The sequence below is a fragment of the Tachyglossus aculeatus genome, chromosome X4, assembly GCF_015852505.1.
Source record: "Tachyglossus aculeatus isolate mTacAcu1 chromosome X4, mTacAcu1.pri, whole genome shotgun sequence".
NCBI classification, from domain to species: Eukaryota; Metazoa; Chordata; class Mammalia; order Monotremata; family Tachyglossidae; genus Tachyglossus; species Tachyglossus aculeatus.
In genome coordinates this window covers 15,062,247-15,076,895 of record NC_052098.1, presented here as the reverse complement: position 1 = coordinate 15,076,895, position 14,649 = coordinate 15,062,247, and the positions used below count along the sequence as shown (strand labels likewise).

Below are 14,649 nucleotides of genomic sequence, written 5' to 3'. Positions count from 1 at the left end.
GGTTCCCAAAACTTTCATGATGCCCCCAACCCCTGGTATCCATCATTATTCTTCACTGCAAGTGTCATCCTGGACAGGGAAAAGGGTAGCCAGAGAGCAGACCTACCAGATCCTTCCTGAGGTATTTGTCCAGAGGATTCCATATGGCACCACCAACCTAGAAGAAAACAGGAATGAGAAATGGAGGATTTTCCAAGGTGTTTCAGGTGCCCCAACCTCCCACAGAGGTGCCACAGGTGAGGGAGAAAACTGGGCATCTTCCCACTGCTCCCACAACTTGTAAATAATTTTTGCTTTGTCTCCCATATTAGATTTGAAGTTCCAGGAGGGTAGTAATCATGCAAGACGTCTCGTGTCTTTAGAACTCTCCTGAGCCCTTGGGCTTAGTAGGCACTCAGTAAATACCACTGATGATTGATGGTGATAAGGGGATGTGTAAGTTGGTAAAACCGAGTCATTCAAATTTGGTTCTTAGTACAGTGCTCTGCACACAGTAAGTGTTCAAACTGATTTGCCTGTATCCACCCCAGCGTTTAGTACAGTACTTGGCACATAGTAAGTGCTTAATAAACACCGTAATTACTATTCTTATTCAAAAATACCATTGACTGATTAATAATTCTAATATAATGCAAACTTTGAATTGTGAAGCTACCCTTTGATTTGAAACTGTCCTCCCCTTTTCTTAATGTATGTCCACAATACCACTTCAGTGTAGCGTGGCTTAGTGGAAAGAGCACAGGCTTGGGAGCCATGCATTGTAAGTTCTAAACCTGGCTCCGCCATTTGTCAGCTGTATGACTTTGGTTAAATCACTTAACTTCTCTGTGCCTCAGTTACCTCACCTGTAAAATGGGGATTAAGGCTGTGAGCCCCATGTGGGACAATCTGATAACCTTGTCTCTACCCCAGTGCTTAGAACAGTGCTTGGCACATAGTAAGCACTTAACAAATACCATTATTATTATTATAAATCTTAAGATAAAAATCACATACATAGGCTACGTAATCTTGACCAACCAAGCTTAGACCCATCTTTTAAAAGTGCCTAGAAATGTGTTCCTCCCTCCTCGGCATCGCCAAACCACTTCCCTCCCCTCCTTTGAAGGCCTTCTAAAAGGTAACCTTCTACAGGAAGGATTCTCCATTAAATTCCCCCTTTTCATCCCCCACACTTCCCAGTTATGTCATCCCCCCAGTCACCTCAGTATTCCTATGCCCTCATCTGATTACAATCCATCAATGGTATTTATTGAGTACTGTGTGTGAAGCACTGTACCAAACACTCGGGAAAGCACAATATTATAGAGTTGGTACACAACCCCAACCGATTACAGCATGTGTGTATATGTGTCATGTGTCACATAACAGAATAGTGAACAAAAATAACTCAAACTATAGAGCATAACAAAAACAGTATACACACACAATGCATTTCAGTGGAGTGGAGAGTTGAGCAGAAGGCTCATAGTTTTCAGTGAATCAAAAGATCTGGCCAGGCCAAGCAGCTGATATAGGGAAAGCTGCCAAAATTAGGAAAAGCCACTTCCCAACCTCTACCCTTTGGTGCCTACTTAAGACTCCAAGGCCTAAGATTTGACCCACTAGGCTAGGATAAAACAGGTCAGTTAGCTTGCTAATTGCCATGGGAATGAAAATATAAGGCTAGAGTTGCCAAAAAATGTCCCCTCAATTTGGTCTATTTTTCAGCATGGTGTGGCTCATACTTTATTTTTCAGCAGAACGAATGATCTTGAAAAGTAGGCTATACTTTACAGATTCTGTAGTCCCCAGGAAGAAAACAGAAGGAAAGGGAATTGGAATTTCCAGCTCCTGGTTGAAACCACACCACAACATTTCCATGTGGTAAAAGTATTACTCTCTACAATACGTTTCTAGGCACTTTCAAATGATGGATGGGTCTAACACAAAATACAATTCTTGAGTTTGTTTTTGGGAACTCTGGTCAAGATTATGTAGGCTACATATATGATTTTACGTTAAGCTTTATATTGCTGAATTGTACTTTCCAAGCACTTAGTACAGTGCTCTGCACACAGTAAGCACTCAATAAATATGACTGAATGAATGAATGAATGAATGTATTTATTGAGCGCTTACTGTGTGCAAAGCACTGTACTAAGCGCTTGGGAAGTACAAGTTGGCAACCCATAGAGACGGTCCCTACCCAACAGAGGGCTCACAGTCTAGAAGGGGGAGACAGAGAACAAAACAAAACATATTAACAAAATAAAATAAATAGAATGAATATGTACAAATAAAATAAATACAGTAGTAAATACGTACAAATATATATACATATATACAGGTGCTGTGGGGAGGGGAAGGAGGTAAGGCGGGGGGAAGGGGGAGGAGGGGGAGAGGAAGGAGGGGGCTCAGTCTGGGAAGGCCTCCTGGAGGAGGTGAGCTCTCAGTAGGGCCTTGAAGGGAGGAAGAGAGCTAGCTTGGCGGATGTGCAGAGGGAGGGCATTCCAGGTCAGGGGGATGACGTGGGCAGGGGGTCGACGGCAGGACAGGCGAGAATGAGGCACAGTGAGGAGATTAGCGGCAGAGGAGCGGAGGGTGCGGGCTGGGCTGCAGAAGGAGAGAAGGGAGGTGAGGTAGGAGGGGGCGAGGTGATGGAGAGCCTTGAAGCCAAAGGTGAGGAGTTTCTGCCTGATGCGCAGATTGATTGGTAGCCACTGGAGATTTTTGAGGAGCTGCTGGGCAGCAGCGGCATGGGAGAGAGTCGAGGGCAGAGACTCGAGTTTACTGCACAGAAGGCGGCAATGGTAAACCACTTTCACATTTTTACCAAGAAAACTCTACAGATACACTACCAGAACCATTGCAGATAGAGAGCGGGGCGTTCTGGGAGAGATATGTCCGTGGTGTCGCTATGGGTTGGAAACGACGGAAACTGCCCTCTCAAAGGTCACCAATAACCTCCTGCTTGCCAAATCCAACGGCTCCTAATTTATCCTAATCCTCCTCGACCTCTCAGCTGCCTCTGACACTGTGGACCACCCCCTTCTCCTCAACACGCTATCCAACCTTGGCTTCACAGACTCCATCCTCTCCTGGTTCTCCTCTTATCTCTCCGGTCATTCATTCTCAGTCTCTTTTGCAGGCTCCTCCTTCCCCTCCCATCCCCTTACTGTGGGGGTTCCCCAAGGTTCAGTTCTCAGTCCCCTTCTGTTCTCGATTTACACTCACTCCCTTGGTGACCTCATTTGCTCCCACGGCTTCAACTATCATCTCTACGCTGATGACACCCAAATTTACATCTCTGTCCCTGCTCTCTCCCCCTCCCTCCAGGCTCGCACTCCTTCTGCCTTCAGGACATCTCCATCTGGATGTCTGCCCGCCACCTAAAACTCAACATGTCCAAGACTGAACTCCTTCTCTTCCCTCCCAAACCCTGCCCTCTCCCTGACTTTCCCATCACTGTTGACGGCACTACCATCCTTCCCGTCTCACAAGCCCGCAACCTTGGTGTCATCCTCGACTCTGCTCTCTCATTCACCCCTCATATCTAAGCCATCACCAAAATCTGCAGGTCGCAGCTCCGCAACATTGCCAAGATCCGCCCTTTCCTCTCCATCCAAACCGCTACCCTGCTCGTTCAAGCTCTCATCCTATCCCGTCTGGACTACTGCATCAGCCTCCTCTCTGATCTCCCATCCTCGTGTCTCTCCCCACTTCAATCCATACTTCACGCCGCTGCCCGGATTGTCTTTATCCAGAAACGCTCTGGGCACGTTACTCCCCTCCTCAAAAATCTCCAGTGGCTACCAATCAATCTGCGCATCAGGCAGAAACTCCTCACCCTCGGCTTCAAGGCTCTCCATCACCTCGCCCCCTCCTACCTCACCTCCCTTCTCTCCTTCTACGGCCCAGCCCCCACCCTCCGCTCCTCTGCCGCTAATCTCCTCACCGTGCCTCGTTCTCGCCTGTCCCGCCGTTGACCCCCGGCCCATGTCATCCCCCTGGCCTGGAATGCCCTCCCTCTGCCCATCTGCCAAGCTAGCTCTCTTCCTCCTTTCAAGGCCCTACTGAGAGCTCACCTCCTCCAGGAGGCCTTCCCAGACTGAGCCCCATTCTTCCTCTCCCCCTCATCCCCCTCTCCATCCCCCCGTCTTACCTCCTTCCTTTCCCCACAGCTCCTGTATATATGTATATATGTTTGTACATATTTATTACTCTATTTATTGATTTATTTTACTTGTACGTATCTATTCTATTTATTTTATTTTGTTAATATGTTTGGTTTTGTTCTCTGTCTCCCCCTTCTAGACTGTGAGCCCACTGTTGGGTAGAGACTGTCTTTATATGTTGCCAACTTGTACTTCCTAAGTGCTTAGTACAGTGCTCTGTACACAGTAAGCACTCAATAAATATGATTGATTGATTGAGACAAGATAGAGGTTTGGTTGAAGAGAGGATGGGCTGAAGGCAAAGAGTTTGTTAACAGTAGTCAAGCCCGGCCCCCACTTCTCCCTCGCTTGTCAAGGCTTCACATCCCCAGGACACTGAAATGACAAAACGCACCTGCTCTGGCAAACAGGTCTTCTCCACTTGGGTCGTGAACCAGTGAGAATTGCCCCACTTGTTCCTCCCATAACTCTTTCATTCTTGAGAATATCTTACTAAAGGTTCACCCCTAAACAAATATTCGTGGCTCTAGGACTGCCCCAGAGAATGCTTCAGGGGAAGCTTCATCTCCCTGCTGAAGAAGAGATGCATACCTGCATGGACGCATTCCTGGAATATAACCTTTAAGCCCACCCTCAGCCCCACAGTACATGTCTATATCTGTAATTTATTTTAATTTCTGTCTCCTTTCTAGACTGTAAGCTCCTTGTGGATGGGGAATGTGCCTACTGACTGTTGTACTGTACTCTTCCAAACAGTATAGTGTTCCACACACAGTAAAATCTCAATAAATACCATTGACTGCAGGCTCCCTGCTCTTTCTCTCCTCCTTTTAATAGAGAATAATGGGTGATCTGCCAGTAAAGTGGCCGGCTGAAAATGTAGTTAGATGTGCACAACCAGCTAGCCAGGAAACCAGTTAGCCAGCCAGCCAGTCAGCCAAAATCCAGCTAGCTAGCCAGTCAGTAAAGGCAATTAAATTGCCAGCCAGCCGGCAACAATCAATCAACCAACAAAATGGTCAGCAAATCAGTAAAATCAAATAATCAGCTAGCCAGTTGGGTATAAACTCTAAACGCATAAAATAATACTTTTCTGCTCTTGCTATGATCGACACCAAACAAAAATGCAGCAAATGTCTTTGTTCTTCAATATAAAGGATATCTATATTTGTGTATCAATCAATCAATCAATCAATCATATTTATTGAGCGCTTACTGTGTGCAGAGTGAGCACACACTCTGCACACAGTAAGTGCTCAATAAATACAATTGATTGATTGATTGATTGCAGAGCACTGTATTAAGCACTTGGTAAGTACAAGTTGGCAACATATAGAGACAGTCCCTACCCAACAGTGGGCTCACAGTCTAGAAGGGGGAGACAGAGAACAAAACCAAACATATTAACAAAATAAAATGAATAGAATAGACATGTACAAGTAAAATAAATAAATCAATAAATAAATAGAGTAATAAATATGTACAAACATATATACATATATACAGGTGCTGTGGGGAAAGGAAGGAGGTAAGACGGGGGGATGGAGAGGGGGACAGAGGGAGAGGAAGGAAGGGGCTCAGTCTGGGAAGGCCTCCTGGAGGAGGTGAGCTCTCAGTAGGGCCTTGAAGGGAGGAAGAGAGCTAGCTTGGCAGATGGGCAGAGGGAGGGCATTCCAGGCCCGGGGGATGACGTGGGCCTGGGGTCGACGGCGGGACAGGCGAGAATGAGGCACGGTGAGGAGATTAGCAGCAGAGGAGCGGAGGGTGCAGGCTGGGCTGTAGAGGGAGAGAAGGGAGGTGAGGTAGGAGGGGGCGAGGTGATGGAGAGCCTTGAAGCCAAGGGTGAGGAGTTTCTGCCTGATGCGCAGATTGATGGGTAGCCACTGGAGATTTTTGAGGAGGGGAGTAACATGCCCAGAGCATTTCTGGACAAAGACAATCCGGGCAGCAGCATGAAGTATGGATTGAAGTGGGGAGAGACACGAGGATGGGAGATCAGAGCGAAGGCTGATGCAGTAGTCCAGATGGGATAGGATGAGAGCTTGAACAAGCAGGGTAGCGGTTTGGATGGAGAGGAAAGGGCGGATCTTGGCAATGTTGCGGAGCTGAGACCGGCAGGTTTTGGTGACGGCTTGGATGTGAGGGGTGAATGAGAGAGCGGAGTTGAGGATGACACCAAGGTTGTGGGCTTGTGAGACGGGAAGGATGGTAGTGCCGTCAACAGTGATGGGAAAGTCAGGGAGAGGGCAGGGTTTGGGAGGGAAGACAAGGAGTTCAGTCTTGGACATGTTGAGTTTTAGGTGGTGGGCAGACATCCAGATGGAGATGTCCTGAAGGGAGAAGGAGATGCGAGCCTGGAGGGAGGGGGAGAGAGCAGGGGCAGAGATGTAGATCTGGGTGTCATCAGCGTAGAGATGACAGTTGAAGCCGTCGGAGCGAATGAGGTCACCAAGGGAGTGAGTGTAGATCGAGAACAGAAGGGGACCAAGAACTGAACCTTGGGGAACCCGTGCTATTTGGTGTTTATGAACAGGCCATGGAATACAATCAATCAATCAATCATATTTACTGAGGGCTTACTGTGTGCAGAGCACTGTGACAGGCGCTTGGGAGACTACGATATAACAGAGTCGGTAGACACTTTTTATGGTATTTATTAAGCGGCTACTATGTGCCAGGTACTGTTCTAAGTGCTGGGGAAGTTACAAGCTAATCAGGTTGGACCCAGTCCTGTCCTACATGGGGCTCACAATCTTAATTCCCATTTTACAGACGAGGTAACTGAGGCACAGAGAAGTGAAGTGACTTGCCCAAGGTCACACAGCAGACAAGTGGCAAAGCCAGGATCAGACCCAAGTCCTTCTGACTTCCAGGCCTCTGCTCTACCCACTAGGCCATGCTGCTTCCCTTCACACAACAAGCTTAAAGTCCACAGGGAGAGTCAGACATTAATACAAATCAATAAAATATCGGTATGTCCCTAAGTGATGTGGAGGTTAGGGTAAAGTGAACAGAGGTACAAATCCAATTGCAAGGGTGACACACAAGGGAGAGGAAGAAGAGGAAATGAGGATTTAGTCAGGGAAGGCTTCTTGTAGGAGATGTGATTTTTGATAAGGTTTTGAAGATGGGGAGAGTAATCGTCTCTCGAGAGGCACAGAAAAGTTAAGTGGCTTGCCCAAGGTCACACAACAGACAAGTGGTGCAGGTGGGATTAGAACACACATCCTCTGATTCCTAAGCCCGTGCTCTTCCCACTAACTTTTTTTAGAAAAATTAACCAGGCAGTAGAGTGAAGTTTGGACTGGAGTGCGGAGAGACAGGAGGCAGGAAGGTCAGCCATGAGGCTGGGGCAGTAGTGGTCAAGGTGGGATGGGATAAGTGGTTGGATCAATGAGGTAGCAGTTTGGATGGAGAGGAATGTGCAGATTTTAATGATGTGGTGAAGGGAGCACTGACAGGATTTCATGACAGACTGAATATGTGGATTGAATGAGAGAGATGAGTCGAGGCAATTCCAAGGCTATGGGCTTGTGAGACACGGAGGAGGGTGGTCTGTCTTCAGTGATGTGAAAGTTGTGGGGAGGACAGGGTTTTGGTGAGAAGACAAGGAGTTCTGTTTTGGATATGATAAGTTTGAAATATCAGCAAGACAACCAAGTAGAGATATCCTGAAGGTAGAGGGAAATACAAGACTGCAGAGAAGGAGAAAGATCAGGGCTGGACATGTGGATTTGGGAATCATCCACATGAAGATAGTAACTGAAGCAATGGAAGTGAATGAGTTCTTCAAAGGAGTGGGTGTAGATGAAGGATAGAAAGGGACCCAGAACTGAACTTTGAGGGGTTCCCTCAGTTAGACAGCGGGAAGCAGAGGAGAAGCCCGCGACAGAGACTAAGAGTGAATGACCAGAGAAATAGGTGGAGAACCAGGAGAGGACAAAGTCAGTGAAGCTAAAGTTGGATACTGTTTCCTGAAGTGAGTGGCCCATGGTGTTGAAGGCCACTGAGAGGCAAGGAGGTGGATTAAGATGGAGAAGAGGCCCCTGAATTTGACAAGAGGGAGATCACTGGTAACCTCTGAGAGGGCAGTATCCATGGAGTGAAGGGGGCAGAAGCCAGATTGGAGGGTGTCAAAGGAGAGAACCGGAGGAGAGGAAGTGGAGGCAGCAGGTGTAGACAACTCACTCAAGGTCTTTGCAGAGGAATGATAGGAGGGAGATGGGGTTGTAACTGCAGGGAGTCGGGAGATCAAAGGAGGGTTTTTTTTAGGATAGGGGATACATAAGCATGTTTGAAGCAATGGGGAAAAAGCTATCAGAGAGAATGTAACCCAAAGTAATATCTTTAAGGCTACAGACTCATTTTAAATAGTATTTTCCAAGAACACCTAGCCAATTTGGTGATCAATAGACTGCAACTGGGGGAGCTGGTAACCTTTCCGAGTATCTCCACATAGCAAGGTGATCTTTCTGATGAACCTGCTGATAGAGAGGGGAATGCCAAAAAGCAACTAACTGATCTTAAATCAAGCTGACACTGACTGGAGAGATCTTTTTATGACTTTTTCCACTGTCTTCTGCAATCTGCATATTCCTAAAATGGAGCGTTACTTTGCAAAGCGAAAAGAAAGTTATGTTAATGCAACAAGTAATCATTTATTTTATTTGCCCCAAAGTCAAGTAATAAAGCATCATTTCACTAACTCCTACAATGAATCTACACGTAGAGGTAGAATAACTTCAAAATTACCAACAGTGTAATAACGGAATTGATGATCATCTTTGGCTCTCTCACACTTATAATCCTTATGCCATTAAGCACTTACTATTAAGCCCTTTTGAATGAATTGGCTGAGTGATGGTTGGGGAAAATACAAGGTAACCAGATCAGACACAGTCCCTGTCCCACCTTGGGGCACACAATCGACCTCTACTCTGCAAGTCAATTAAGGAACCTGGCTTCCCTGTCCTTCTTTACTGACCCTCAATAAATGCATGGCATTTGTAAAATATGGTTACCTGCTGTGGTAGTTGAAGTGTTTGCTGAAAGTGTCAAGCTGCTGTTTTCTGTCATTAAGCAGGAGTTGCTACCATTATTTTCCTTCTTAACAAGCAAGTCTGCAGCACTGGGCAAGGGGATGGGCTGGCTAATTCCCAACTCTTCTTCTTGAGCCTGTTGCCTTCGTAAGGCCACCTAAAAACAATAACAGAAAATGAGATTTCCACTTCTTTCAAAAATTAGGCTCCCTGAGAAAACTTACCACCTTCCTAGGTGGTCCACACCAAACCAAACCAAGAAGATGACTTGATCAGGGTTATAACGATTTCAGTAAGTCAAAGGTGAGGTGAAAAGGCAAAAGACTCAGGCACTCTCAATCAATAGTATTAACTAAGCACTGTAGTAATTATAACCATAATCATTTAGCAAGAATAGCTACCAGATCCCTGAATTTTCCAGACAGTGGAATTTCACTATAGATACTAATAATTGAAAATGGTACTTCATTCCTTGAGAATTCTACCTGCTTCTCAATTTTGGGAAACGTTGGAATTTATCATTCTTATTCTCTTCATTATTATTATTACTAATAATAATAATGGTATCTGTTAAGTGCTTGTTCTAAGCTCTAGGAGAGAGCTAATAAAGGTAATCATGTTGGACACAGGCCCAGCTCCACATGGGGCTCACAGTCTAAGTAGAAGGGAGAACAGGAATTATAGATATAGATATGGGGAAACTGAGGCACAGAGAAGTGTCATTTGCCCGAGATCATACAGCAAGCAATTGGCAGAGCCGGGATTAGAACCTAGGTCCTTTCTCCCCAGCTCTGGACTGTTAGCTCATTGTGGGCAGGGAATGTGTCTGTTTATTGTTGTTTTGCTCTCAGTGAGTGCTCAATAAATACGACTGAATGAATGGATGAATGAATGACACCCAGGCCCATGCTCTTTCCACTAGGTCACACACGTTCATTAAATTCATTCATTCAATTAATTCAATCGTATTTACTGAGCACTTACTATGTGAAGAGCACTGTACGAAACTCTCAGGAGAGTACAATACAACAATAAACACTTTCCCTACCCTCAATGAGCTTACAATCCAGAGGACAAGCTTACAGTCTAGAGAGGAGATTATATGTCCTCCTCCTTCCCTAGGACCGTCACACAGAAATTCACTGAGGAGAGAAACAAGACATGGAACAGCCAACCGGTGATCAGACAGCTGTCTTTTTAGAAGAGGAGAAGTATGGACAAACATTTTATTTTTTCAGTTCAATCAGATAAACATCCGGTTTTCATATTTTCGTTAAAATCAAGGAGAGAATTGTTTGCTTGGGTCTTGTCGCTTTGAAAGACCAAAAGAATTCTCTCCAGATTAAAAATATACATTAAAAATAAATACACTGCCTCCCAACTAAACAGTATCAGTCACGGTAGGGAGGAAGAGGTGGGGATCCATCGAAAGATAATGAGACTTTTAAAGTGTCTGAAAGTTATGAAAGCAAATCAAACCAAGCGGTGTGACCTATTGGAAAGAGCATGGGCCAGGGAGTCAGAAGGACTTGTGTTTTAATCCCGGTTCTGCCAATTGCTTGCTGTGTTACGTTTGGTAAGTCACTTAAATTCTCTGTGCCTCAGTTTCCTCAACTGTAAAATGAGGATTAAATAGCTCTTCTCCCTCCTGCTTGGACTGTGAGGCCCATGCGGGACAGGGACTGTTTCCAACCTAATTACCTTGTACCTACCCCAGCGCTGAGAACAGTGTTTGGTACATAGAAAGCGCTTAAATATCATAAAAAATCTCTTACATACAACTAGTATAATCAAAATCTATCAATCATTGGTAGTTACTGAACACTTGCTGTGTGCAGAGCATTTTACTAAGAGCTTGGGAAATAAAATACAACCAAGTTGGGAGTCACAAACCCTGACCACAAATATAACGACTGTTCTTCCAGTTGCAAGGCTGCAACTGGCTCACATGGCTCCTGCATGGGCCAAAAGATTATTGGTGGAACTGTAAGGAACTGTAAATATGTGTGTGTGTGTGTGTATATATATATATATTTGTGTGTGTGTGTGTGTGTATACATATATATGTGTATATATATATATGTATACTGATATAGATATACTGGCAAACAGTTTTATTAGCCACTAATTGTGATATTCACCTTTAAGTGGATGTGAAACTGAAAACTAGGATAGTTTTTGGAAGGTTTACTTAGGCTGAGTGTAACACCACAACTACCTCCAAATCGTTCTGGAAATTGAAAAGGTTTATGATTCAGGAAGGCCTTGGGCTTACAACTAAATCAGATTGTACAACTGCACCTAAATCAGAGCATTTTAAGTAGGATAAAAAAATATTCATAGAAACAAATGTTATAATCTGGGAATTGGTTCCTGAACCAAGGTCGGATATCATAATTTTTTGCCAGAGTTATGCAGGCTTATATATGAGTAATATAGCTGCATTAATGAATTTATCAAGTAAAAGAAGCTCCAAGACAGACTAGCCAAAAAAGGAAAAATCAAATTATTACTGGGGCAACAGCCCTGAAACAAAATTAAGACTTATCCAACTTTGATATGGTGAACAGTGTAGATTTAAAAAAAATTATTGGGAGCTAAAGATTCTTGGGTGTTCAGTAAACATTTGGCTAAAATAATATTTTCAATTTAAAGGTAAGAAAATGATTCAATTGCAACCAGCAAACATTTTTGTCATTCTTCAGTCTCCAGCAATCAGCAATCCTAAATTGTACCGCAATAAATGCTTTATGTTGGTTCGCTTTTATTATCTAGAATATAAACCTGTACAAACTGCTCTCGCAAAAAGCTATCTCCAAATTATTGAGAATATTCACAAACTGAGAACTACTTAGCAAACCCATTGTTATTATGAAATATTGAACTATCAGCTTTACCTTGAGTATAAATTCAAACCAACAAAACGGTATCATTGCTTACAAAATACCAGAACTCACGGTAAATTTAAAAGACAAAATGTGCCTTTATTTGGAAAATAAAATTTCAATAAGAAACCAAATACTTAAAGGACATTTAGTGTTTGTTAATGGGTTGTGCGAGCCTAATTTTCAAAATATTTAAGACTTTCGATTGAAAGATACAATTATATAATCAAAATATGTATGTTTTTTTATAAAAATGTCTTTTCATTTCTAGGATAAGCAAACCACCTGAACCAGTGGTCTTTCTACCGATCAGTGGTATTTTTACAGTAGTAGTGATAGTATTTATTAAGTGTTTGCTATGTGCAGAACACTGTACTAACCACTGGGAGGGAACACACAGGTAGGGCTCACTGTGCAATTTATTGAGGGCTTACTGTGCGCACTGCACTACACACTTAGGAGTACAACACAACAGAATTGGCAGGCATAATCCTTGTCCATAAAGGGAGGTGTGGGGGGGGGGGAGAGAATGACAGTAATAATCAATTACAGATAGGGAAAACGGGAGCGGATAAGGAGATGTGCATAAGTGCTGTTGGGGGTATAAGGATACGTGCACCAGTGCCGGGGGCTCCGGTTTATTTCTAAAAAATCTCTTTTGGAAAATTCCTGGATATTTATCAGAGGGCGGTGAAGACCTTTTTTCTTTTCCAGCACACGATTACTTATCAACTATCTTCCCCGCTTTCGAGGCAAGAATTCCAGTCTACATCTTTTAAGGGGCTCAGAAATTGTTACAGTAGACAACTCTTTAGGAAGCACGAGCACACACCCGCGCGCGGGAGCACGCACCCACCCCCACAAACTCCCGGGGCTGACCCAAACTCCAGAGTAGGCGCTAAATTGTGGCAATTGCAATATCGACACCGCCCCCCCCCCTCCCCAACCTCCTTTTTTATCTCGACTGGATACTTTTTGAACCAGGCTTGCACTTAACCCCAGCTTTATCGACGGCTTTCCCTTTGCTACGCAGCCAACTTTTCCCCCCGGCAGCGCGCGAAAAGCACATGCAAGCAACAGGAGGGCCCCTGCAAGCTGCCCGGGTTCGCTTGGTAAGGGGTCGGGGGGCGCGACTCGGTTTCCCCGCCACCCCCACCAACTCACCTGAGCCGCCATCACCCGTTGCCTCTCCGCGATCAGGTTGCATTTCTTGCACTGGCAATCGCGCCACATGCAGAAGCGTTTATGCCCCTTTAGAGGCGAAGCGTATCCATGGTTCCTACACCTGGCACACTTAGGCAGGCGAGGAGGTTTCTTCGTCTTCTGCATGAGGCCCGCTAAGTCGGGCACCGAACTATCATCAGGCTCCTTCACCCCCGAGAGCTCCTCGAGCGGCTCGTCAAGTTTGGAAAAGGGGTCCTCGTTAGGCATCTTAGCCGCCGTGATCTCCCCGTGCCTGATGCCGGGATAGGGGAGGAGGCGGGGGCCCAGGGGCTGGGGAGGACGGGGCGGGAAAGGGGTGCAACCGTAGCAAAGGACGGGATAGGAGAAGGAGAGTTGGGGGCAGGGTCGGTTTCGTTGCGAGAATAAATGACGTAGGGCGGGAGGTCCCGGGAACGGATACAAAATGGGTTTTGGCACGCTCCGCCCGCACTCCGACAACTGCAGAGACGACCCGGCGCTCGGGTGCCTGCTCGGCTCCACTTGGCACTAGAGGCTCCTACAGTTTTCTCCCTACTCTTTCAAAACTGCCAAAGGGGTCTTCACGGGAGGGTGCCTTTAGGGGACACGATTTTCGTGCCTGGCAGAAAAATTCTGGAGGAAGACGGGTAATTGATTTTCACGTCGTTCTCCCCCTGCAGCTCCTTGGGGGAGGGCTCGCATCTACCAACTCTCTGGCAGTGTATTTTCCCAAGCGCTTAATACAGTGCCCTCCACACCAAGATTCGGGAAGAAGCTCGACGGTATGCGCTCAATAAATATCGACTGATTGAGATTTTTATGGTGTTTGTTAAGAGCGAGGTGCCGGGCACTGTACTAAGCGGTGGGGTGGATGCGAGTTAAACAGGTTGGACACAGTCCCTGTCCGACAGAGGGTTCACAGTCTTAATCCCCATTTTTCAGATGGGGTAACCGAGGCACCGAGAAGTGAAATGGCTTCCCCAAGATCACACAGCACATTAAGTGACAGATCCGGGATTAGAATCTAGGCCCTTCTCACTTCCAGGCCTGTGCTCTATCCACTGGGCAACGATGCTTTTCTCTCAGACTCTCCTATGGGAGGGAAGCATGATGGTGATGTCAATCAATGGTATTTATGCTTGGATCGATGCGGTACAGGTTGGGTGGAGAGGAAGGGATGGATTCAGTAGATACTGTTAGGTTGAACTAGCAGAATTTGGGTGACAGACAGAATGCGTGGGATGAATGACAGAGATGGGTTGAAGATCATGTTAGGATATGGATGTGTAAAGAGAAGATGGTGATGAAGTCTTCAGGAATAGGAAAGTCGGGAGGAAACGAGGTTTGGCCAAGAGGATGGGGCAGGTGAAGTTTGAGGTGTTGGCA

At 45.5% G+C, this 14,649-nt stretch overlaps 1 protein-coding gene across 4 annotated transcripts in view; it reads right to left on the bottom strand.

The window, feature by feature from the left end:
- DMRT1 (doublesex and mab-3 related transcription factor 1) overlaps positions 1–13,523 on the bottom strand; it is a 110,245-nt gene extending 96,722 nt beyond the window's left edge. For all 4 annotated transcript variants that reach the window (XM_038769836.1, XM_038769837.1, XM_038769839.1 and 1 more), the window contains exons 1-3: positions 13,246–13,523; positions 9,179–9,353; positions 107–157 (exon numbers count right to left, since the gene is read on the bottom strand). In XM_038769836.1, coding sequence (XP_038625764.1) covers positions 107–157; positions 9,179–9,353; positions 13,246–13,512 — 493 coding nt within the window. In that variant the 5' untranslated portion in view covers positions 13,513–13,523. The remainder of the gene's footprint in view (positions 1–106; positions 158–9,178; positions 9,354–13,245) is intronic.
- Positions 13,524–14,649: the final 1,126 nt, after the last annotated feature.